This window comes from Ambystoma mexicanum, chromosome 4q, assembly GCF_040938575.1.
Source record: "Ambystoma mexicanum isolate Mex_15411 chromosome 4q, UKY_AmexF1_1, whole genome shotgun sequence".
NCBI lineage: Eukaryota > Metazoa > Chordata > Amphibia > Caudata > Ambystomatidae > Ambystoma > Ambystoma mexicanum.
Window position 1 is genome coordinate 868,619,917 of NC_090928.1, and position 23,605 is coordinate 868,643,521.

Sequence of the window (23,605 nt, forward strand, 5' to 3'; positions counted from 1 at the left end):
TCTGGGGCTAGGGGGTTGGTTCCCTTTACTGATAACATTCCCTTTTCAATAGGGGATTATGACATGTCAGTCCCGCTTTTATATTCTAGGGCCTCACCAGTAAACATACTGGGGAGAGACATAATGAGCAGGTTGAATATGACGATCTCCTTTACGGAGGACGGCATAATTTGCTCCAGTCCAGGAATAAACATGCTCACTGCACGACAAATTATGCAAGCATACTGTGGACAGACAGTGATTAGGGCTGAGCCAGTAGATGGTGAACTGTTCCAGTACGGGACAGACATGGCATTTGCATGCATAGATGTCAGGGATAGAAGGAAAGATCTGGAGGAGGCCAGCAGCCTATTTGTTTAGACCAGAAACACCAGCCAATGAACCAGAAGGAAAGGTGATTTCAGTGAACATAGAGAGCATTATAGCAACTGCTGATTACATCGCAGTACATGCCCAAGACAGAGAAGGAAGAGCATGGAGGGCAGTGATAGCCCTAGCAGAGGGATGTAGGCTCACCCAGGTGTCATACGAGGAGCTCTTCTCAGAAGAAAAGGAAGAAGGTGAAATGGTATTTATGATGAGTGTAGAAATATGGCTAAGAGTGACATACAAACAAGTGGCACAGAAAATCGCGATGGCACTTGAAGCACCCACATCCACCCCAGTTCCCTTCTTTGAGGAGGATATGGCAAAGGTACCAACATCATTATGGACTACTAGTCCCTATGACGTTGGGTGCATAAAAAGTATAGGGGGAGTAAGAATAAAATTGAAAAAAGGTGCAATACTCCCCAGAGTGAAGCAGTACCCACTATCAAAAGAGGCAGATGAGGGCATATATGAAACAATAACGGCCCTTATAAATAATGGCATATTGGTACCATCAGAATCACCATGTAACACAGCTGTATACCCAGTGCGCAAAGCTAAAGGCGGGTCTTGGCGCTTCATCCAGGACCTCAGGCCCTTGAACAACATAGTGGAAGCAGAATACCCCATAGCAGCAAACCCGGCCACAATATTGTGTGGCATTCCAGCAGAGGCATCACGATTTACAGTGATAGACCTTAAAAATGCCTTTTTCTCAATACCCCTGCACCCAGACTCACAAGATCTGACGAGCTTCACGTACAGAAACACAAAATGGAAACACACCAGATTGCCACAAGGGTACTGCGAGTCACCCTCAATTTTCAACAGAGTAATACAGATGGACTTGGGTAACATTGAAGTGGAAAGCACAGTGTTGCAGTATGTTGATGACATAATAATTTGCAGCACAAGCGAAAAAAGATGCAGAGAGGACTCATTGAAGATGCTGACAATATTGGCTGAAAAGGGTTACAAGGTAGACAAGGAAAAGTTACAGTACTGTCAGGAACAGGTACTTTACATTGGTCAGCTCATATCCCAATACGGAAGAAAGATTGCACCACAAAGAGCACAGGCCATATCAAAAACGCCGCTGCCACAAACAGTGAGGGAACTGCAGCAGTTCCTGGGACTGTGCAACTACTGTAGGGCCTGGGTATTTGATTACAGCTTATACATAGGACCCCTACTTGAGGCATTAAAAGAAGCTAACAAAGGGGAGAAAAAATTGGGGTGGACAATAGAAATGAAAGAGGCCTTTGATGAACTGAAAGATGCAATATCAACTGCTCCGGTACTGGCCACCCCAGATTATGAACGACAATTCTTTATATTTTCACATTGCGACTCAGCAGTAATGAAAGCAGTGTTGGCTCAAAAAACAAGCATGGGTTACAAACCAGTAGCGTTTTACAGTGGCCACTTGGATCCTGTGATGTTAGGACATTTCCCTTGCGAACAAGGTCTCGACGCAGCTGCCTTTGCAGTAGAGAAAGCATCATCAATAACAATGGGGTGCCCAACCACACTATTTGTGGAACATGCACTATTTGCAATATTGAACAAGCCTAAGTCCACACTAACCACGCAGAGGGCGTCGGGTTATGAGATCATCTTATCTAGACCAGAATTATCAATTGTTAGATGCAGCACAGTTAATCCTGCAAGGTTTATAGCAGAAGTAATTGAGGAAGGAGACTATGCACATGATTGTACACAGACTACCGAAATGTACTCATGTACTAGAAAAGTTGAAGAGGACGCACTAGATGGAGGAGAACTCTTGTTCATTGATGGGTCATCAACAATAGACCAAAGTGATGGGATAAGGAGAACTGGGGCAGCAGTGGTAAAAATGACAGAGGAACCGGTGTGTGTGGCGGTGAAATGCGTACAATTACCACAGCATTACTCCGCTCAAGCAGCTGAATTGGTTGCACTGATCTTGGCATTGAAGAAAAGCTTTGACAAAAGAGTGACTATATATTCTGACAGCACATATGTCACGTCTACTGTCCACTCAGGATTGTCCAAATGGAGGTGAAGAGGGTTTAGGACAGCTGACGGCACCCCAGTGCAACATGCTCTCTTATTAGCTGAACTAATTGAAGTAATAAATGACCCCCAAGAGTTAGCTTTGGTCAAATGACCCGCACACACTAATGGAGAAGATCATATCTCAAAAGGAAATGCAGCAGCAGACGCACATGCGAAGTATGCTGCATATTTTGGTGAGGTATGGAACCCCCCAGAGTTAGAGAGAGGGAGAGGGAGGGCGATAGCTAAGGAGATGTTGATAAGAGAGGGGTACACCCATCTCCCTGCCACACAGATAATGGAGCTACAAGCGGCTGCACCAATGGCAGAAAAAGAAATATGGGTAAAAAGAGGATGTACAATGTCACCAACTGACGCACTATGGCGCCAGGGTAACACTGGAAAGATGGTAATGCCATTGGCACTATTGAACACCGCCCTGAGCCAACTCCACCACCCAGCCCACACAGGCAAGGAAGTTATTGCAGCACGAATTAGGGAAGATTGGTTCTGTCCCGAGTCATGTGACAAATTTTATCAGCAATTGTCTCACATGTCAACAGTTCACGGCCGGTCACACGCTGAAAGTGATAAAAGGTACTATACCCCAGCCAGAGGGACCCTTCCTACACATCCATATTGATTATGTTGATATGATCAACGTATGTCAAGGAAATAGGTATATGATTGTAGTAGTATGCCCATTCTCCAGGTGGATTGAGGCAGGACCCTGCTCACACCCAGATGCATTTAGAGCAGCTAAATTTCTAGTGAGGGAGGTTTTCCCCAGGTGGGGAGTGTGCGAGGTAATGCGGTCGGATAATGGTCCGCATTTCGCTAATGAAATGTTCCAGCACATCACATCCTTACTGAACATCAAGCATAAATTTGCATGTGCATATCACCCGCAGGCCAACGGTGTATGCGAACGCCTGAATGGCCTACTGAAGGAGGCAATTGCAAAGATACAGCAAACTACAAAGAAGAGTTGGTTGTACTGCCTTCCACTAGCTCTATTTGAGCTGAGGAATAGACCAGGCTCCGACCACCACCTCACTCCTCACGAGGTGGTGACCGGACGTCAAATGCGCCTTCCTCTAATGCCAACATCAAGAGCATTAACAGATTATGAAAACACTGCAACTGTTCTTGGTGATGAAATGTACCAATATGTGTCTTATTTGATTACTAGTGTAGTGTTTGTGTCTCAACAGCTCGAGCGCACGCGGGGCGGGTCTAAGAGTGATCAACAAGAAGACGCGGATAAGGAATTGGAAAAGGAAAAACTGTGCAAAATTGCTAAAGGTGACCAGGTGCTACTCCGCAATTTCAACAGAAAGTGGAACATCCCACGCTTCACTGGCCCCCACCTGGTAGAGGAGGTATCTACGAGAGCAGTAAAGTTGCAGGACAAACGTGCTTGGAATCACCTACACGACGTAAAGATCTGCAAACTCCAGACCCGCCCTAGCGTCACCGACAGGGCCATTGGAAGAACAGCAACAGCATCACCCACGGAGGAAGAGACTTCTACCACAGCTGACGACCTAAGTGTCTCCATACCCTACCACCCCCCAGATTCCCCAGAGACAACTACTGACATAGAAAGGGGTAATTCCCATACCGCCCACCCCATGGTCACACGATCAAAGAGTAAACAGACTTCCGCCAGTTGAGCCCCAAACCCTCTGCCCTTCAACCCCCTACCCACTGCAGTAATCACCCAACTGAAGGACATTGTTTTGCACATATACACATGTAAACACTTGAATGTTCTCTTTTTTCTTTCTCGCACATGCAGGTACCGCGTATTATTGTATTGCTAAAGAAAACAGATAACTAAAAAAGTTCATTGCCCAGGAGTAGATGCTACCCCCAGACGATAACTACCCTGAAGAGCTATCACACCAATTTGTCTATCACATAAAAAGGCCAAAGTACCTGAAAAGAAGGAGGGTGCGTGTCTACTACACAGCATTTCTCTTGGCCATAGAACAATCAATGCCCCATCTTCACCAACACTTGCCTGCCCTAAGAGATAGATCGCTTAGATTGGCGTGGGAACAACTCTTCGCCTGGGCACTGAACGACTACTTGATAGGGAGAGCTTGAAAACAACAACTAACACTAATAACAAGCATATTGAGAATTTTCAGGCGGGCAACTTTAACGTTGCAAGAATAAGCTGCCGGACTGCAGCAAGGTAAGAGCAAAATGCCGGTGAGACTAGCCTCTGTAATAAAGATGATAGGGATTTTGATGATCACCGGGTTTTTGGCTGCCTCTGTATGGCAGAAAAGTTATGCTATCAATATTTTGGCTGCACCCAAACCTAATATACCCCCACCCGCGGCCGCAACAGGTGTTACGTCAGGTGGTACTAGCAAAATTCCACACAAGGGAAATAGAGTTAAATGCAGCACATACTCAGACAATAAAGGTATTGACAACTACATACAAGATTCAGCACACGTCTCGAACAACATGTGGTACCAACACATGACCCAAATAGGTAAGCAGACAACAGAAGACAGCTGCTAAATCTGCTCATTGATCCCATACGCCATGAGCGCTTCTCAAACTTTCGTTGCCACGGAAATAGATGAAGACAGCACGATGTATAGTATACTTGGCACTGTTCCAAACGAGAGGGAGATTTCAAGGGACGGTGGTGCACCTGGTATGGAAAACGCGAGACACATATCCATACGAAAACAACTTCCTCAAGACTTATTTGAGTTACCACAAGCCCAGTTTGCATGCTGAAGCATTCAGATACATGACAAGTGGCCCTGAAAAAGGAGAAACAAAGAAAGTAACACTACAATACCTACCATGTGATTAGTACGCCACTGAAGTTCCTGGTAAACATGGATGTTGGGAAAGACCACTGATAACAATAACAGGGAAGGTGTACCTGGACAACAAATGGGACACAGGAGTGGTTGGCAGCAACATGGTAACGAGAGAAAATATTACAACTATTGCTGAACACAATGACAGATGTTGGATGACTTGGGTCAAGTACGTACCCATGCTAACGTGGATAGAGAAGGATGAAGACCCAATAACAATACTGCCGTTGTCTGCACCTAAAGTATGCTACCAACATAGAGGAGAAGTGGACGTGGGATACAACACCAACTGTGCAAGCGTGATGGAGTTACCTGAGGGGGGAGCAGGAACAGCAGTATTAATGGACCATTACTGGGCCTGCGGAGACAAGGCATACCACACACTGCCCCCTCTGTGGAATGGTGTTTGCACAATGGTACACGTTAATGTACCATCACTAGTGGTGCCCCAGAAACATGTGAACGTGGCGAACTTCCCTAAAATGGATGAAGGAAACAAGAGGAAGAAGAGATTTGTACAACCTCAGAAGGGGCCAGAGAACCAAAACAACAGCAACAACACTGTCCTGAATAGAAAGAAAAGACAAGGAGAACCTCTGACAGGAAACTACCTATGGGGAAGGTCAGAAACAGCACTCACTTCAATCCCACCAGAACACAGACTATTCAGCAGAGCAGCAATGTTCTTCTCCTCAATAATACATCCGGGACTACAAGCTTACGCAAACGCAAAATGGCTCCAGATACCTCGATGGGAACTAATGATGACAATTCTACAGTAAATGGATTCAACGCAATAAAAGAGGAACTGCGAGCAGTGAGGATGGTAGCACTACAGAACAGATATGTACTGGACCTCCTCACAGCAATGGAAGGAGGAGTTTGCGCAAAGATAGGACAATCATGCTGCACATTCATTCCTGCTAACGATGCTGACAATGGTACACTGACAGAAGCAGTATCACAACTGGCCCAGATGCACTCCGAAATGATGGATGAAAGTAAAGGAGTGAAGAAGGATGACAGCTGGTTTTCACTATTATGGTCATGGATGCCATCTTGGCTGTCGGACGGACTGAAGATTATAGTTGGATGCATAATACTGGCTGGAGCTGCACTGATCATAATTAGATTTTGGAAGGCCCGGAAGGCACGCACCACAGATAAAATGATTGAAATGGTTGGTATGCACCCCTTGATGCCGGCAGATGATGGCCAGCACACAGGCACAATAATAAAAGAGAGAGAAAAACTGCACAAACAGATCATCACCAACCACCTGGACCCACCATCTGTGAAGCTCGAAAACCCAAGAAACCCAAGGAGCTACATAGGGAAATGGGTATACTGCACACCTGGAGGAACCTGTGTATATATGTATTGGTCATTTGAAGACCATGTCAACCACTATGGACATTTTGGAGGAGTAACTAAAATATGGAGAGTGAGAGGAGATAAGGAAAAGGATATGTTTGTGGTCGACAAGTCGACCAGAGGGGGGACTGAAGTGGGAGAATGGAACAAAAGGCTCCCACCAATCCCCTCACACCCCTGGCCTAGAGGATCGCGGCCCAGACACCCGCCACGAGAGGAGTTTGCCCATCTACCAGATGACCAGATACCCTGGTACAGGAACATACGGATGTGCCCACCAGCCTGCCCTGCCCATGTCGACACCTGCGGCATGGATGAACTTGACTGAACCATTCAACAGTAAATGAACACATCGTTAGAGATGCCATGACAACCTAGCCAACGGTCAGCACACCTGTGCAAACATGCACACTGGACACTCCCACACCAATCCACACGAAGAACATATTCAGTGCTATGACGTAGGTGACGGACACACCCACTGACGCGCATCTTTATTATTTTTCACATAGGTTTTTCAAAATGCAGAAATGCAAGACGCACAATGAACTCATCTAAAATGCTTGCTCGCGCTTCTTCTAAACCCATGCATTACAATGAGAAATATAACGAAGACATGATACTGGGGATAAAGCAATATGATACCATAACCTAAAGCGCCGTGCATCAAACGTCTCCACCTATGCACCAGGCCCAAGTAGGCCGCAAGCAAAGCCTCCCTGAACATTGAACGAGCAAGAGTACAGTTGCTGACCCTGCAGAATGAGCCCGGCGAAAGCAGACAGTCAAGGGCACAATGTTGCAAACTCGCATGCCGCAAGCCGACGCCAAGGTCACACCTGCAAATTAAGCCAGGCACACAGTGGAAAATGCAATATTAAATGTGCAGAATTCTGCCTCAACCACGGTCTCTCCTCACGTGACCAAGCCAAACCTGACAGGGTGCCAGGCCCAGGAGGAGGGAGGCGCCTGGATCCCACGTTTTAAGACACAGGCAGATACAATTAAGCGACTCAATGGACATCTGCGGCAGTGGGAGTAGTCTGCCTTCCAGCATATGAATAAATCCTCACATTGTCTAAACATACCCATAGTGATACATTGTTGCAAATGACAGGTGCACCGCGAGCTGGGAACAGCGATGGTCCCAGACTGGCGGGCTCGCGAGTGGACCAATCAGAACATGAGGCTCTTATCACGGACGCCATTAACATTAGCCAATCCTCAGGGGTCTTCATGTAACAATTTTCATGTATCAAATTGAAGGGACAACCCAAGTATACCACCTGACTGACCCTCAACCACTAACAACGTTCTCTATACGTATGCTATACTAACCCTACCACTCGAGGAACCAATCCAGAGTGGCGATAGGTTTTTTGATAACTTTCCCAGGTGACGCAAGTAGCGCGTCATACTAAGGTAAAAAGGGCCTGCGAGCCCCACGATTGAGAAGAGAGTGTCAGGACGGACGCGTACGATCCTTGACCCATCCCTGCCGTTTTGTTTAATAAACAGCAGAATCACCTTGCTTCTTGCGTGTGCCTCATACTCATTTTTTGGGATATACGGGAGGAGTTGGGGCCTCCCTGCCCGGAGGTCCGCGAACGGCCCAGCCGACCCCGGGAGAATTTCCCCCCGACACATTGTTTAAAGAGCATCAAGTGTAAAGCAAACACAATACGTTTTATTATGTGTCTACACTGGCCTATATTGGTGAAGCCAGTTTGCAATTAAAAATGCCATGCCACAATATGAAAACATGTACAGAGTCAACCGCCATTTGTTTTTACATGGGGTACTGTCATATATTAGCAGAACCACTGTTGACATGTTTTCTTATAATATCATTAATGGCATTATGTGCAAAGCAAACATGATTATATTCTTATATGGGAATACTGGATATTTCCTGAACATATTGGTCCAGCAAGCATGGGAAAATATGGCCAGGGCCAGGGCAAACATGTTTTTTATACTGGCATCTATTGCAGGCAAAGGCATCATAAAAATGGTTTGGGAAAGGCTCCTGTGCACTGTTTGTGACTTGCAGCTATTAGAATGTTTCATAAGTTACACAACAAAACCAATTGCAAATGGTCTAGCTTTTAACCCAATTGTTCACAGAGATTGTGCTGTAAAATGCATAATGTCAACCCATTACTAAATATATTTTCTTGGGGGAGAATCCACCCAAACCGATCTTGGTTGTTACAGTTTCCCCCGCTGTGCTTGATCTCTCTGGCATATTTGTTTGAAATATTTACAATCCTTCAATTTAAAAAATCACCAGCTGCCATTGCTGCTAATGGAAATTAACCTGACGTATTTAAGTCCTTGTACTCACCTGAGGACAACAGTTTGTGGGTCCGTAGGAAGCTGATTGTCAGACGCATAATAGATGCCTTGTCCAGGTGTGCGCTCACGCTGTGCGGCAGAGGCAGCTGATGCGCCAGCTCATAGAAGACTTCCGTCTCCTTGCTGCGCCTACACCGGGCGGCATCACGAGATTTCTCCTTCCTCCTATCAGAATTATTCCTGTAATGACATATATGAGAGGTGGGATTAACATCTCCTGCAAGGCAAACCCACGAATGCATATTAAATGAAGATTTTCGCAAAGTTATTGAGACACATTTTTCATAAAATGAAAGAAGCAAAACCTTTACAGTTAAAGAAAAATATGGGATTGAATGATTCATTCTTTGGGCTGCTATTGGTCCAGCTATTTTAAAGCCCTTACTGACTGTAACATGAGCCGAACATCCAACATAAATGGGTTTACAGCAGAGTCACAAAGAAAACCATTGCACATAAGTGAAGTCAGCAAATGACTAATTAAGATGGGCCATCTCCCAGCTTAATCTTCACACTGAATCTGTTGGTTGTCTCATGACCATCAGTCTGGCTTCAGAGCAGCCAGAAGCACAGAAACTGCTCTCCTGAACATGTGTGAAGACCTGCTCTCTAACCTTGATTCTAATCTCCCCTCTGTCCTCATCTTACTTGATCTCTCTTCTGCCTTTGACATGGTCAACCATGCCATCCTGGTCAATCGTCTCTGTGATAACCTGGGTATCACCGATCAGGCCCTGGCTTAGCTGACCTAGTTCCTCTCTGATGGACCCTCCCAGGTCCAACTTAGGTCCTCCCTTTCCTCTATCTCACTCTCTACCTGTGGTGTTCCCCAGGGGTCTAACTTCTCTCGCTGGCTGTTCAACCAATACCGGACACCACATTGCTGCTCTCTGCTCCAACTTTCAGTGCTATGCAGACGACATTCAGCTCATTTTCAGGGTCATCTTTGCCACCTCTTCTCCTTCTCTCATCTTTGGCTGTCTGTCTGCTATCCAGGAGTGGTGTGCTGCCAACGATCTCTGCCTTAATGCTAGTAATACTGAGATTCTCCTCATCGGCACAACTGCACCATCCTTTCCCGTCACTCTTTGGCTGGCCTAACTTGACCCTCTTCCTGTTCCCACCTTTGAGGCTAAGAACCTCTGGGTCATCTTCAACTCCACACTCTGCTTTTTTCCTCACATCTCTGATGTCTCTAAGAAGTCTAACTACCAATTGCACCTACTCAGAGGTATTCTTCATTTCCTCCCCTTCCCCCAGAAGCTCACCGTCTCTAGAGCTCTGGTTCTCTCTAGGCTGGACAACTGCAACAGCCTCTTTCTAAATCTGCCTGCTTCTACTCTCTTCTACTCTCTGCCCTCTGCAACTCATTCAGAACAAGACTGCAAGACTTGTCCTTGGCCTCAATCCCAGAGATCGTATCTCTCCAGCACTGAAATCTCTGCATTGGCTCCCAGTGGCTGCAAAGATTAAGTACAAGACCCTCTGCATTGCCCACAAGGCCTTTTGGGGCCTGGGTCCTTAATGCCTCCAACTCTCTCTTCGCAAATACCTTACTACTCTAGCTCTTGGCACCTCCACCTCCAACTCACTCAGGGTCAGTTGCTTCTCCAAGCAACAAGTGGGTGGTATACCTCTTTCTTTGGCTGGGACCTCCCTCTGGAACAGCCTCTCTGCCGCTAAGAAACTTGAGGAGAAACATCTCTGTTTCCGGAAGCACCTCAAGACCTTCCTCTTTGCTTCTGCTTTCTCTCTTCCTCTCCCCTACTCATTTCCTGTCTGATACTGCACTGGTTACCTGGCTACCCTCCGATCCGGACCCAGGTCCCTGCCTGCCCAGTTGCACACCTGCACTGCCTCCCGGCAAGCCTTGCACTTGCGTTTGTATCTGTAACCCTACAGTCCCGCCACCTGAACTTTTGGACACCTGCTGTCTGCCCTTAACCTTGCACCTGCCACCTGCTGGCCGCACTTCTTTAGCCTTCCCCATGGCAATTTTTCCCCTCGCCCCTCTCCTGCACTTGCGCAATCTCAATGTCACTTGACCTAGTAAGATCGTTGCCTCTGTCCCCTCTCTCTTCCCCCTTCCTTGCCTCGTTGTGTCTTGAAACACTTGTGTATAGGCGCGTTACAAATACCATATCATATAAATGACAATAACAGCAAGATATAATGATAGAAATGGAAATACCAGTTAGATAAGGGATTCCGCAAATAATTGTTCTAGAGTGCATCTACAGATAAATGCTACACTGAGGGAACAGGGCACGATTGGAGATGGATTGGGCGGAGCATGTCAAGCGCCACCATGGGCCCCCCCCAGGCCAACAACATTACAGCCCCTCTCCCCCTGTAAATAACTGAAACCAAGCATTGGCAAATACAAAAGGTTTAGGCTGTCATGTGTGAAGTACAGCATCAAGTTATGATATGATATGATATGATATGGCATTTGTAACGCGCCTATACACAGGTGTTTCAAGGCGCGACAAGGCAGGGAGGGGAGGAACAAGGGGAGACAGACAACGATCCTACTAGGCCAGGTATCATTCACATCGCGCAAGTGCAGGGGTGGGGGAGGGGGAAAAGTGCAAAGGGAAGGGGAGGGGGGGAAGTGCAGTACAAGGTAAGTGGCGTAAAGTAATAAATAAATAGGGCCAGCAGGTGGCAAGTGCAAGGTAAGTGCAGAACAAGTGCTGGAAAAGGGGGGGGGCTGTAGGGATACAGAGACAGTCCCGCAGTGCAGAGGGGTTCCAGGGCATCAGTGCAAGTGGAGAGTGGCTGGGCCCAGGACCGAGGCCGTTAAGAGTGGTCCAGTTGCAGAGTCAGTGCAGTTTCAGTGAAGAATATTAGCTGTTCAGCAGGGGAGAGGGAGAGAGAAAGCAGAAGCAAAGAGGAAGGTTTGGAGGTGCTTCCGGAACCGGAGATGGTTCTCCTCAAGTTTCAGGGAGGCAGGAAGGCTGTTCCAGAGGGAGGCCCCTGCCGCGGAGAGAGATCTACCCCCAGCTCGTTGCTTCGAGAAGCGGCTGACCCTAAGGGAATTGGAGGCGGATGAGCGAAGGGCTCGGGAAGGAAGATATTTGGGAAGAGAGAGTTGAAGGTATTTAGGACCAAGGCCCCAGAAGGCCTTGTGGACAATGCAGAGGGTTTTGAACTTTATCCTCGCAGCCACTGGGAGCCAGTGTAGAGATTTCAGTCCTGGAGAGATACGGTCCCTGGGCTTGAGGCCAAGGACAAGTCTCGCAGTTCTGTTCTGGATGAGTTGCAGAGGGAAACGTCATGCCATGCCTACAGAAATAACGTTCAACACTTAACACAAAACAGGGACACGCACACAAGATGAAAAGCAAAACAAACCCTATTGTTCCAAACCTGGACATCCAGGACTATTGCCATTAAACGCAACACATGGCATCTAGGCAGGTACAAGAGGTCTAGCTTTTTGCAATAGCAATGCCAGAAGCACAAGCATAAAGGAGGGAATCATGAAACATCACATATCGGTCATCTAAAACTATCCATCCCAACAGTTGTTGCTTCATAAAACCTTGTTCCACATAGGCCCTGTCTGGCCCCGTGATTGAACCCATGTCAGAGAATGCGACGCCTTTTGCACCTCCTGCCACACCGGTTCGGAACAGGAGTAGCTATAAAACAATCCGACGAACCACACGTTGGTAGGGCACAGCATAAAACACTTCCGGCCTGAAGTGGTTTACAGTGACGCAATCCCATTGAAAAACACTTTTGTAAATCGGGACATTCTTTTCTAGTCTGCTCTGCCGCGCTGTGGTGTCCCAGGGCGGCATAGTGCAAGTACCTTCAAGCCCGGAATGCTGGCACATGCGGGTACCTCATCGGACCTGCTCGGCCGGCTTCCTGCAGAACTCTGCCGCTGTTTAGCACAGGGGAAGGAGGGTGCAGGATCACGGCGCACACAAGGAAAATGAGCTTTTGGGAAGGCAGGAGTTGGCCTGATCGTCCATATCAAGGCGTCTACCAGTCACCATGCCTTGGAATAACACAGGGGGCGTGGGGAGGGGGAGGGCGGATGGAGTGCGCCGATATAACAGTGTTAGATGTCAGCACTTCTTCAAGTCAATCAGTACTTGAATGGCATTATCGAGCATTGCGGGTAGGCACTGGGCCTTATCCGGAACCAAGTGCCCCACTTTGCCTGGTATTAAAGAGAACGGCGTATGCATCCTGCCGTGCCACCAGGTGTACAACATTACCTGCAGTACTAAACATGACTGGCAGCAATGACTGCCATCGGTTGGTTAGCACCAGCATTTTCTGCAGCCCTGTAAACAGGGGGCAACCTCTATCAAACGTGGCCAAAACCGGCCCGACCGTGGCCCCTGCACCGGTTAAGAGCAGAGATTGTGCGAATGCAGAAAAAACGACAACCATCATTGCTTGACTTGCGTCACAACGAATAATGAACACGTCACATTCTGGGACCTTATTGTCAGCTGGAGTTACCGACTTTCAAGAGATATTTTGCCCTTCTGTAATGGGGCAGTTTACCTGCGGTAGTGTTTTCCATGTTTCACTTCCGGGTGCACTGCCAGCCATTCCAGTATGAGGCCCCCTGTTTTCCACGACAGGCAATTCCAATGTACTGCAGCCCGGCGAAATAGCAGGATCACTTGGATCCTAAATTGAGGTACACAATATTAATAGCCCCCCCCCCTTTGCTTGCTTCCTTTTACCGACTACGAAGAATTCATGATTTACTGATGTTTCAGATATTATTTTCATGCTCATTGAGTCCCTCCTTACTGCCTTTCACTGCGATGAAACCGCTCATAGGGTAGCGTTTTGATACCAGTGCAGCATCGTGATTTTTTTCAAGCGGAAATTCAAATGACCATACTCGAATGCATGATGGCACTGAACATGTTTCACTTTTGCTATGCCTTCTACACTTTTAAGGCACAAACCCTCAAATGATGGGGCATACCGGGCCATTTACAGGCACGTGACGAGTGTGAGTCAAAGTTGCGCGTTTTTATTCTCAGAAAACAAGACACACATGTCATGAACATCACGCTCTTGCTTGCTTCTAAAATGACCATCTCTGATACATACCTGTAGTTGAAGGTGTTTTTATGTGGGTGTGCTTATAATGCTACGTATGCTTGCGAGGGTTAAAGTGTGTCTACTATATCATTATATGTACAATAGGCATTCGAATGAACTGGGTGCAGCGAGTATGTGTTCCCAGAAATAATTATGAATGTAAAATGTCTATTTAAAGTGCTTGTGGACTGCTCCCAAAGATGCGTCCCTGGAGAAACGTCACAAAATGGCCGCCCAGCCTGTTGGCTTCCGTGCCATAAATCGGTACACCCATCGGCTTTCATCTGGGGCCGGTGGCAGGTATTTTTTTACTGATTGCAGGTCTCAGGTTTCTGTCCACCTGTCTGTGCTGATACTCTCTCTGTATCACTGGTAGCATTGGCCTCTCAATGGCCTTTGCTTAAAGCCGCACGAAGCACATTCGCCCCATGTACGTTGAACTGCTTTTGGGTTGAATATGAAAGAAAATATGCCTGCAGCACTGCATGCAGAATAAGTACATTTTATTTTTAGCCTAAATGTGTAGGTGGTCCTAGGATGTAATATCTATGTTTAAGCACTTGAAAGCAATGCCTTGGCTAATGTGTGGTTGACCTCCAGAAAACTCCCCCATGAACAGAAGAGGTTTAGATAATGTGGGCAATTGAGAGAATGTAGACATTGTCCACGCTCTGCTGAGCACTAATGGCTACCCGTGAACTATGAACTATATGACATATGATAGTTTATTTATGTAGCGCTTATACACAATGTGTTTCAAAGCGCTTCAAGGCAAGCAAGGGAACAAGGGAAAATACAATGCCATTTGTCATTGTATTTTCAAGGTCTGGGATTCCAGCACAGATCTAGGTCAGCGGAACCCGCAAGGGGAATAGCAGGGACCATGGAGATGCTCAGTCTACTTTCTTCAGCCTCAAACATCAGGCACCCCCCACCCCACTTAATATCCCCATAGAAACGATCCCTATCCATAATATCATCAGCCACAACAAGACCCTAGTGGAGGTATCCCCTGGCGAAAATAGTCTCAGATCGTTTTGAGAAAGTGGATCCATTTAATTGAGTTAGTGAAAACACAAGAGGGGCGAACAATGCAAAAACTGGACCGCCATTAAAGGAATCCACCCTTGCAGTACTTTCTTACAATTTTGAGGCTTATATCTGAAATTGTAGGGAACACAGTTTAGCGGATTCCTGTGTTTTCCACTCCAGGCTGAGTTGTATTTCCAAATGTCCTAGGCACTGCTGGAAACTCAATTATAGCTATAGCCTTGGTGTAAATCTAGGACAGAGGCAGCATGGCTGTCTCCTAAGACTGAGCAGTATGGTTGTGGACCTCTATGCACCATTTATTTATTATTCTGCACTCTGCAGACGGTCGACTGCTCAATTATAAATAGTAGGCCAAGGTGCATTGAATCAGTGTTCAGATCCCTACAGAAAGACATTTGCACCACAGATGGTATCATGTCATCGATGACTTCTAGTTAGAAGGTGTATTGCCCAGAAGCTTAGGAGTATTCAACAAAATATCACCAGACAACACCCTGGAAGTCATCACTATAATGACCATTTTCAGTTTCTAAGTAATAAGAGCCCTTTTTGGAGACAAGAAGAGGCAATTCGTTGATGCGTCCTTCCCCCCCTTTTACTTGATACAGAACCATGCCATCTTGGGCATAGTAGGCAGCAGCCTGCATTAAAAAGGTGTAGAAGATGCCTGGCCTGAGATGTAGGACTATCATCCAGGAAAAGGGGGCGCACTACAAGCCTTAGACCCTATACTTCCACTTTGCACTGCATCCTCAATAGGGTGACAATTATAATGGCTCCTACTATAACCACCCTCGAACAATGCATGTGAAGTTCCATTATTGTTGCTTTCTGAAAAAATCGGAACACGTTTTGTTCTTGAGGGCAAGAATTCTGCTCTTTTATTTAGTTGGTGATCGTCATAAACCCCAATGATACCCTTTGCCCCTTGTTGAAGGAGTAAATGAGAGTGTGCTGTCTTTTGGACCCAAGGGCACACTTGGGCAAGCAGTCAACGGCTTCCATTGCACATGTAGTTCCTGACTGGTTTTCTGCCTTGGTCCAGGTCAACCATGACATTGTGTTGGACGACACTCAGATGCTGGTGGGTTTGAAATTCAGTGCCTTGGCAGATGCCACCACACAACGGCCTCACATGAAAGATAGATCATGTCCTTGATTACGTAGGAAAGTGACCTCTTTGATATCTTAAGCTGGTGAAATGGATCAAATCGCAAATGTGCTCGTTCCAGCTAATGTGTATCACACTTAGGTCATAGGTGCAAATCCGACCATTAGTGATTCAGCATTTCATCATCTGGCGTTGGACAATACTAACATTGGCCCCTTCAAAACTATGGAAGAAAAGAACGTCTGGTGTTGCATGCAATGGCATCTCTAGTCTTTTGCTGACTTGCCTCGCATAGACAGCCCTCCACAGTACACAAAGGGCCTGATTTACAAAAATGTGTTCACATGAGAAAGTGCCATTGAAAAAAATTTGTTGCAAATTCGGCCGGATATGTAGACAGACAACTTCTATATCACCTACATGTTCCAACAAGCAGCGAGTGGCTACCTCACCGGTCATCATATTTGGAGCACTCCCCTCACTGCTACCTCACCGGTCATCATATTTGGAGCACTCCCCTCACTGCTACCTCACCGGTCATCATATTTGGAGCACTACCCTCACTGCTACCTCACCGGTCATCATATTTGGAGCACTCCCCTCACTGCTACCTCACCGGTCATCATATTTGGAGCACTCCCCTCACTGCTACCTCACCGGTCATCATATTTGGAACACTCCTCTCACTGCTACCTGACCGGTCATCATATTTGGAACACTCCTCTCACTGCTACCTGACCGGTCATCATATTTGGAACACTCCTCTCACTGCTACCTCACCGGTCATAATATTTGGAGCACTCCTCTCACTGCTACCTCACCGGTCATCATATTTGGAGCACTCCCCTTATGGCTACCTCACCGGTCATCATATTTGGAGCACTCCTCTCACCGGTCATCATATTTGGAGCACTCCTCTCACTGCTACCTCACCAGTGATCATTTTTGGAGCCCTCCTCTCACTGCTACCTCACCGGTCATCATATTTGGAGCACTCCCCACATGGCTACCTGACCGGTCATCATATCTGGAGCACTCGCCTCACTGCTACCTCACCAGTCATCATATTTGGAGCACTCCTCTCACCGGTCATCATATTTGGAGCACTCCGCTACCTGCTACCTCACAGGTCATCATATTTGGAACACTCCTCTCACTGCTACCTCACCGGTCATCATATTTGGAGCACTCCCCTCATGGCTACCTCAACGGTCATCATATTTGGAGCACTCCTCTCACCGGCCATCATATTTGGGGCACTCTGCTCACTGCTACCTCACCAGTGATCATATTTGGAGCCCTCCTCTCACTGCTACCTCACCAGTGATCATATTTGGATCACTCCTCTCACTGCTACCTCACCGGTCATCATATTTGGAGCACTCCCCTCATGGCTGCCTCACCGGTCATCATATTTGGAGCACTCGCCTCACTGCTACCTCACCGGTCATCATATTTGGAGCACTCCTCTCACCGGTCATCATAATTGGAGCACTCCACTCACTGCTACCTCACCAGTGATCATATTTGGATCACTCCTCTCACTGCTACCTCACCGGTCATCATATTTGGAGCACTCCCCTCATGGCTGCCTCACCGGTCATCATATTTGGAGCACTCGCCTCACTGCTACCTCACCGGTCATCATATTTGGAGCACTCCTCTCACCGGTCATCATAATTGGAGCACTCCACTCACTGCTACCTCACCAGTGATCATATTTGGAGCCCTCCTCTCACTGCTACGTCACCAGTGATCATACTTGGAGCCCTCCTCTCACTGCAACCTCACCAGTGATCATATTTGGATCACTCCTCTCACTGCTACCTCACCGGTGATCATATTTGGAGCACTCCGCTCATGGCTACCTCACCGGTCATCATATTTGGAGCACTCCTCTCACCGGTCATCATAATTGGAGCACTCCACTCACTGCTACCTCACCAGTGATCATATTTGGATCACTCCTCTCACTGCTACCTCACCGGTCATCATATTTGGAGCACTCCCCTCATGGCTGCCTCACCGGTCATCATATTTGGAGCACTCGCCTCACTGCTACCTCACCGGTCATCATATTTGGAGCACTCCTCTCACCGGTCATCATAATTGGAGCACTCCACTCACTGCTACCTCACCAGTGATCATATTTGGAGCCCTCCTCTCACTGCTACGTCACCAGTGATCATACTTGGAGCCCTCCTCTCACTGCAACCTCACCAGTGATCATATTTGGATCACTCCTCTCACTGCTACCTCACCGGTGATCATATTTGGAGCACTCCGCTCATGGCTACCTCACCGGTCATCATATTTGGAGCACTCCTCTCACCGGTCATCATATTTGGAGCACTCCGCTCACTGCTACCTCACCAGTGATCATATTTGGAGCCCTCCTCTCACTGATGCCTCACCAGTGATCATATTTGAATCACTCCTCTCACTGCTACCTCACCGGTCATCATATTTGGAGCACTCGTCTCACTGCTACCTCACCGGTCATCATATCTGGAGCACTCGCCTCACTGCTACCTCACCGGTCATCATATTTGGAGCCCTCCTCTCACTGCTACCTCACCAGTGATCATATTTGGATCACTCCTCTGACTGCTACCTCACATGTCATCATATTTGGAGCACTCCCTTCATGGCTACCTCACCAGTCATCATATTTGGAGGACTCCGCTCACTGCTACCTCGCCAGTGATCATATTTGGAGCCCTCCTCTCACTGCAACCTCACCAGTGATCATATTTGGATCACTCCTCTCACTGCTACCTCACCGGTCATCATATTTGGAGCACTCCCCTCATGGCTACCTCACCGGTCATCATATTTGGAGCACTCCCCTCATGGCTACCTCACTGGTCATCATATTTGGAGCACTCCCCTCACTGCTACCTCACCGGTCATCATATTTGGAGCACTCCTCTCACCGGTCATCATATTTGGAGCACTCCGCTCACTGCTACCTCACCAGTGATCATATTTGGAGCCCTCCTCTCACTGCTACCTCACCAGTAATCATATTTGGAGCCCTCCTCTCACTGCTACCTCACCAGTGATCATATTTGGATCACTCCTCTCACTGTTACCTCACCAGTGATCATATTTGGAGCCCTCCTCTCACTGCTACCTCACCAGTGATCATATTTGGATCAATCCTCTCACTGCTACCTCACCAGTGATCATATTTGGATCACTCCTCTCACTGTTACCTCACCAGTGATCATATTTGGAGCCCTCCTCTCACTGCTACCTCACCAGTGATCATATTTGGAGCCCTCCTCTCACTGCTACCTCACCAGTGATCATATTTGGATCAATCCTCTCACTGTTACCTCACCAGTGATCATATTTGGAGCCCTCCTCTCACTGTTACCTCACCAGTGATCATATTTGGAGCCCTCCTCTCACTGCTACCTCACCAGTGATCATATTTGGAGCCCTCCTCTCACTGCTACCTCACCAGTGATCATATTTGGATCACTCCTCTCACTGTTACCTCACCAGTGATCATATTTGGAGCCCTCCTCTCACTGCTACCTCACCAGTGATCATATTTGGATCAATCCTCTCACTGTTACCTCACCAGTGATCATATTTGGAGCCCTCCTCTCACTGCTACCTCACCAGTGATCATATTTGGATCAATCCTCTCACTGTTACCTCACCAGTGATCATATTTGGAGCCCTCCTCTCACTGCTACCTCACCAGTGATCATATTTGGAGCCCTCCTCTCACTGTTACCTCACCAGTGATCATATTTGGAGCCCTCCTCTCACTGCTACCTCACCAGTGATCATATTTGGATCAATCCTCTCACTGTTACCTCACCAGTGATCATATTTGGAGCCCTCCTCTCACTGCTACCTCACCAGTGATCATATTTGGATCAATCCTCTCACTGTTACCTCACCAGTGATCATATTTGGAGCCCTCTTCTCACTGCTACCTCACCAGTCATCATATTTGGAGCCCTCCTCTCACTGCTACCTCACCAGTGATCCTATTTGGATCACTCCTCTCACTGCTACCTCACCTGTCATCATATTTGGAGCCCTCCTCTCACTGCTACCTCACCAGTGATCATATTTGGATCACTCCTCTCACTGCTACCTCACCTGTCATCATATTTGGAGCCCTCCTCTCACTGCTACCTCACCAGTGATCATATTTGGATCAATCCTCTCACTGTTACCTCGCCAGTGATCATATTTGGAGCCCTCCTCTCACTGCTACCTCACCAGTGATCATATTTGGATGATCAATCCTCTCACTGTTACCTCACCAGTGATCATATTTGGAGCCCTCCTCTCACTGCTACCTCACCAGTGATCATATTTGGATCAATCCTCTCACTGCTACCTCACCAGTGATCATATTTGGAGCCCTCCTCTCACTGCTACCTCACCAGTGATCATATTTGGATCAATCCTCTCACTGTTACCTCACCAGTGATCATATTTGGAGCCCTCCTCTCACTGCTACCTCACCAGTGATCATATTTGGATCAATCCTCTCACTGCTACCTCACCAGTGATCATATTTGGAGCCCTCCTCTCACTGCTACCTCACCAGTGATCATATTTGGATCAATCCTCTCACTGTTACCTCACCAGTGATCATATTTGGAGCCCTCCTCTCACTGCTACCTCACCAGTGATCATATTTGGATCAATCCTCTCACTGTTCCCTCACCAGTGATCATATTTGGAGCCCTCCTCTCACTGCTACCTCACCAGTGATCATATTTGGATCAATCCTCTCACTGTTACCTCACCAGTGATCATATTTGGAGCCCTCCTCTCACTGCTACCTCACCTGTCATCATATTTGGATCACTCCTCTCACTGCTACCTCACCAGTGATCATATTTGGATCACTCCTCTCACTGCTACCTCACCTGTCATCATATGTGGACACATGCAATTTGTCTGCAAATAGATGGGCTAGAAATAAAAGGTTGTGCAGTTTGGTGACAATCCACACAGCTCTAGAATGTAAACAGGGATCAGTTTTTGAGCCTGCTCCTACTGTCTCCCCAAAGCTCGCTGCTTGGCTCTGTCCCCAATGCCGGTTTTGCACTCGAGCACTAAGCTCGCTTTCCAGTCTGCGCTGGCTTCCAGCAAATGAACTAAGAAATCATCATAAACGCCAATTCCAGAATACCACCAAGTGAACACAAAGCCTTGTTCAAGGGCCTCCAAAGGATATCTGATAAGAGTCCAAAAAGAGGCACGAATGGGTAAGAACAGCAGGTCACACCGACAAGGCACCCACTGCTTAGTCTGAGGGTGGCATCATGTGCTGGGTGTTAAGTTGCGTGCCTACTGCGATATCCGTCATGGCTTGACACTGAATAGGCAAATGTTCAGGCCCTTGCGCGGCAACTGAATGCTTGTCGCTGTGGGCTGATTCCAGGGGGTCTTATGCTAGAACATTTAGCTTTTGAGCGCAGATTCCGATGCACAGACCCCTCCCACCAAGGCAGCCAAGAAAAAGTGATCAACATAAAAAAAACTAATACAGCTTTGTTTAAATTATTTCAAAGGTTATCAGTCTAGTCGCTATAATGATCTTTGTCAAGTTTTTTTTCTCCAATTTTCTATGCCAATTTATTGTTCTCGGTCTTGTATATACCATGCTGCTGTTTAAGGCACGCTACAGATGCCATGGTGGTATGCATGCCCTAGGCGCTCATACACTCCCATGCCCAGCAGCCTGACGAAGAACTGTGTTCATGCTTTACCTGGATGCCAAGAGGCGCAATTCTGATTTCCCTGGTGAGGCTTTCACCATGCAGGAAATGATCCTAAAACAGTCTGGCGGTCTTCAGGCTCAATGACGAGGCTTTGACGCCTCGGTTGAAGTGGTGGCGGCTCCGGTGGCACCGTGCTGGGAGGATCTTCCTGCACGTGCGCAGCACGCATGAGTATTACGCAATCCCCGACTCCCAGGCCAGAAGGCGGAGGGTGGGAAGGTGCGTGCTTGTATAATCACTGTTGGGTAAACAAGAAAGCAATTTGCACTGTTCCTGTATTTCCAAGAACCTCTGCCTAATTGTATGTAGGAAAATAACTGCCATGGTGCAAAAACAATACACTACATTTTGTTACTCCCTGTAAGCGAGTACGCCTGCCTAGGAATGCATTAATTAAAAGGAGAAGAATATTAATTGAAAGATCTTTTTTATTTCAATAATCGTTATCAGATTTATAAATGCACCAGCAAAATATGTTTCTACATGTTCCTGTGTCTGTAAAACTGGGTTTTGAAAAAGCGCCGCTCGCTCTTGAGATTTGCGTTCCACCTGCTTACCAGGTCCACAAGGAAGGACGTAGCGTTTCATCCTTCCCAGATTGTAAAACTGAGTAACATTAAATAAAGTAAGACACGTTATAAGCAAGCAACATGCTGCAGCAGCCAGAGAAGCAAGTTCCAGGCCCCTGCTCCCTAACTGGCATGTAAAGTCCCCTCCCTCCCACGCAGCAAAAGGATTTATATGAAATGCCCAGGACCATCAGCGTTGAAAGGTGGGTCATGGGCACTAATGGGGAAAGGACATTTCAGAGCTTAGGTGGGCAGAGAGAGGCCAGCTGGGGAGGATAAGGTGGTACGGGAGAGCGGGACGCAGGCAGAAAGCGGCAAATGCCAGAAAAGCACATGGGAGCCGTTATGGTCGAAAGTACAGTCAATAACTACTAGTATTGACTGCTTTCAGAAAACTCTGACTTCAAAAGCAGACGGGGAAACAGCAATGCAACTTCCAGGTTTGATTTTTTTTTTTTAACAAAACACTCTCTCTCATGAGGATCTTTTTTCGCAGTGCAACATCCAATTTTCAACGCCAAAGAAAAAGCTAAAACAAGTGAAATGCTTTCACTTTCTTGTAAAGAACGTCTTCTTTTTGCATTACACCGAGTGCACGCTCATGTTGAAACAATTCCAGTTCAGCTAAGTTTGCAATTAAAAGGATTAACTTATAAGAACACCCTTTTAAAAAAAACATTACAAAATAATAGCACTAATTTACTAACACAGTTTAAGTGTTTATTTTTCTCACTATTGAATGTTTTCTACTTTAAAACTACATTTCAGGAACCCATGTTGCTATTACCAGTGTGCACTCATAGCCTTATAGACCTCAAGACGGGTAATGATTGCTTGGAATAATGATCCTCCCCAACGTATAGCCCCCAACGTTTGGGCGGGTCATTATGTCACAATAATGACCCCTCCCACAGTCTATAGTACTGTAAAGATTGAAATGTCTACTATAATAGGAGATTCAACTGTACATCATTCATCAAAAGGAGCTTTAAAGTAATAAACAAAAAGAAATCACAAATTACCTAC

The 23,605-nt window shown here is 46.9% G+C and overlaps 1 protein-coding gene across 1 annotated transcript in view; it reads right to left on the reverse strand.

The window, feature by feature from the left end:
• EPAS1 (endothelial PAS domain protein 1) overlaps positions 1 to 23,605 on the reverse strand; it is a 434,103-nt gene that overhangs the window by 225,227 nt on the left and 185,271 nt on the right. The window contains exon 2 of the mRNA XM_069608443.1: positions 8,986 to 9,176. Coding sequence (XP_069464544.1) covers positions 8,986 to 9,176 — 191 coding nt within the window. The remainder of the gene's footprint in view (positions 1 to 8,985; positions 9,177 to 23,605) is intronic.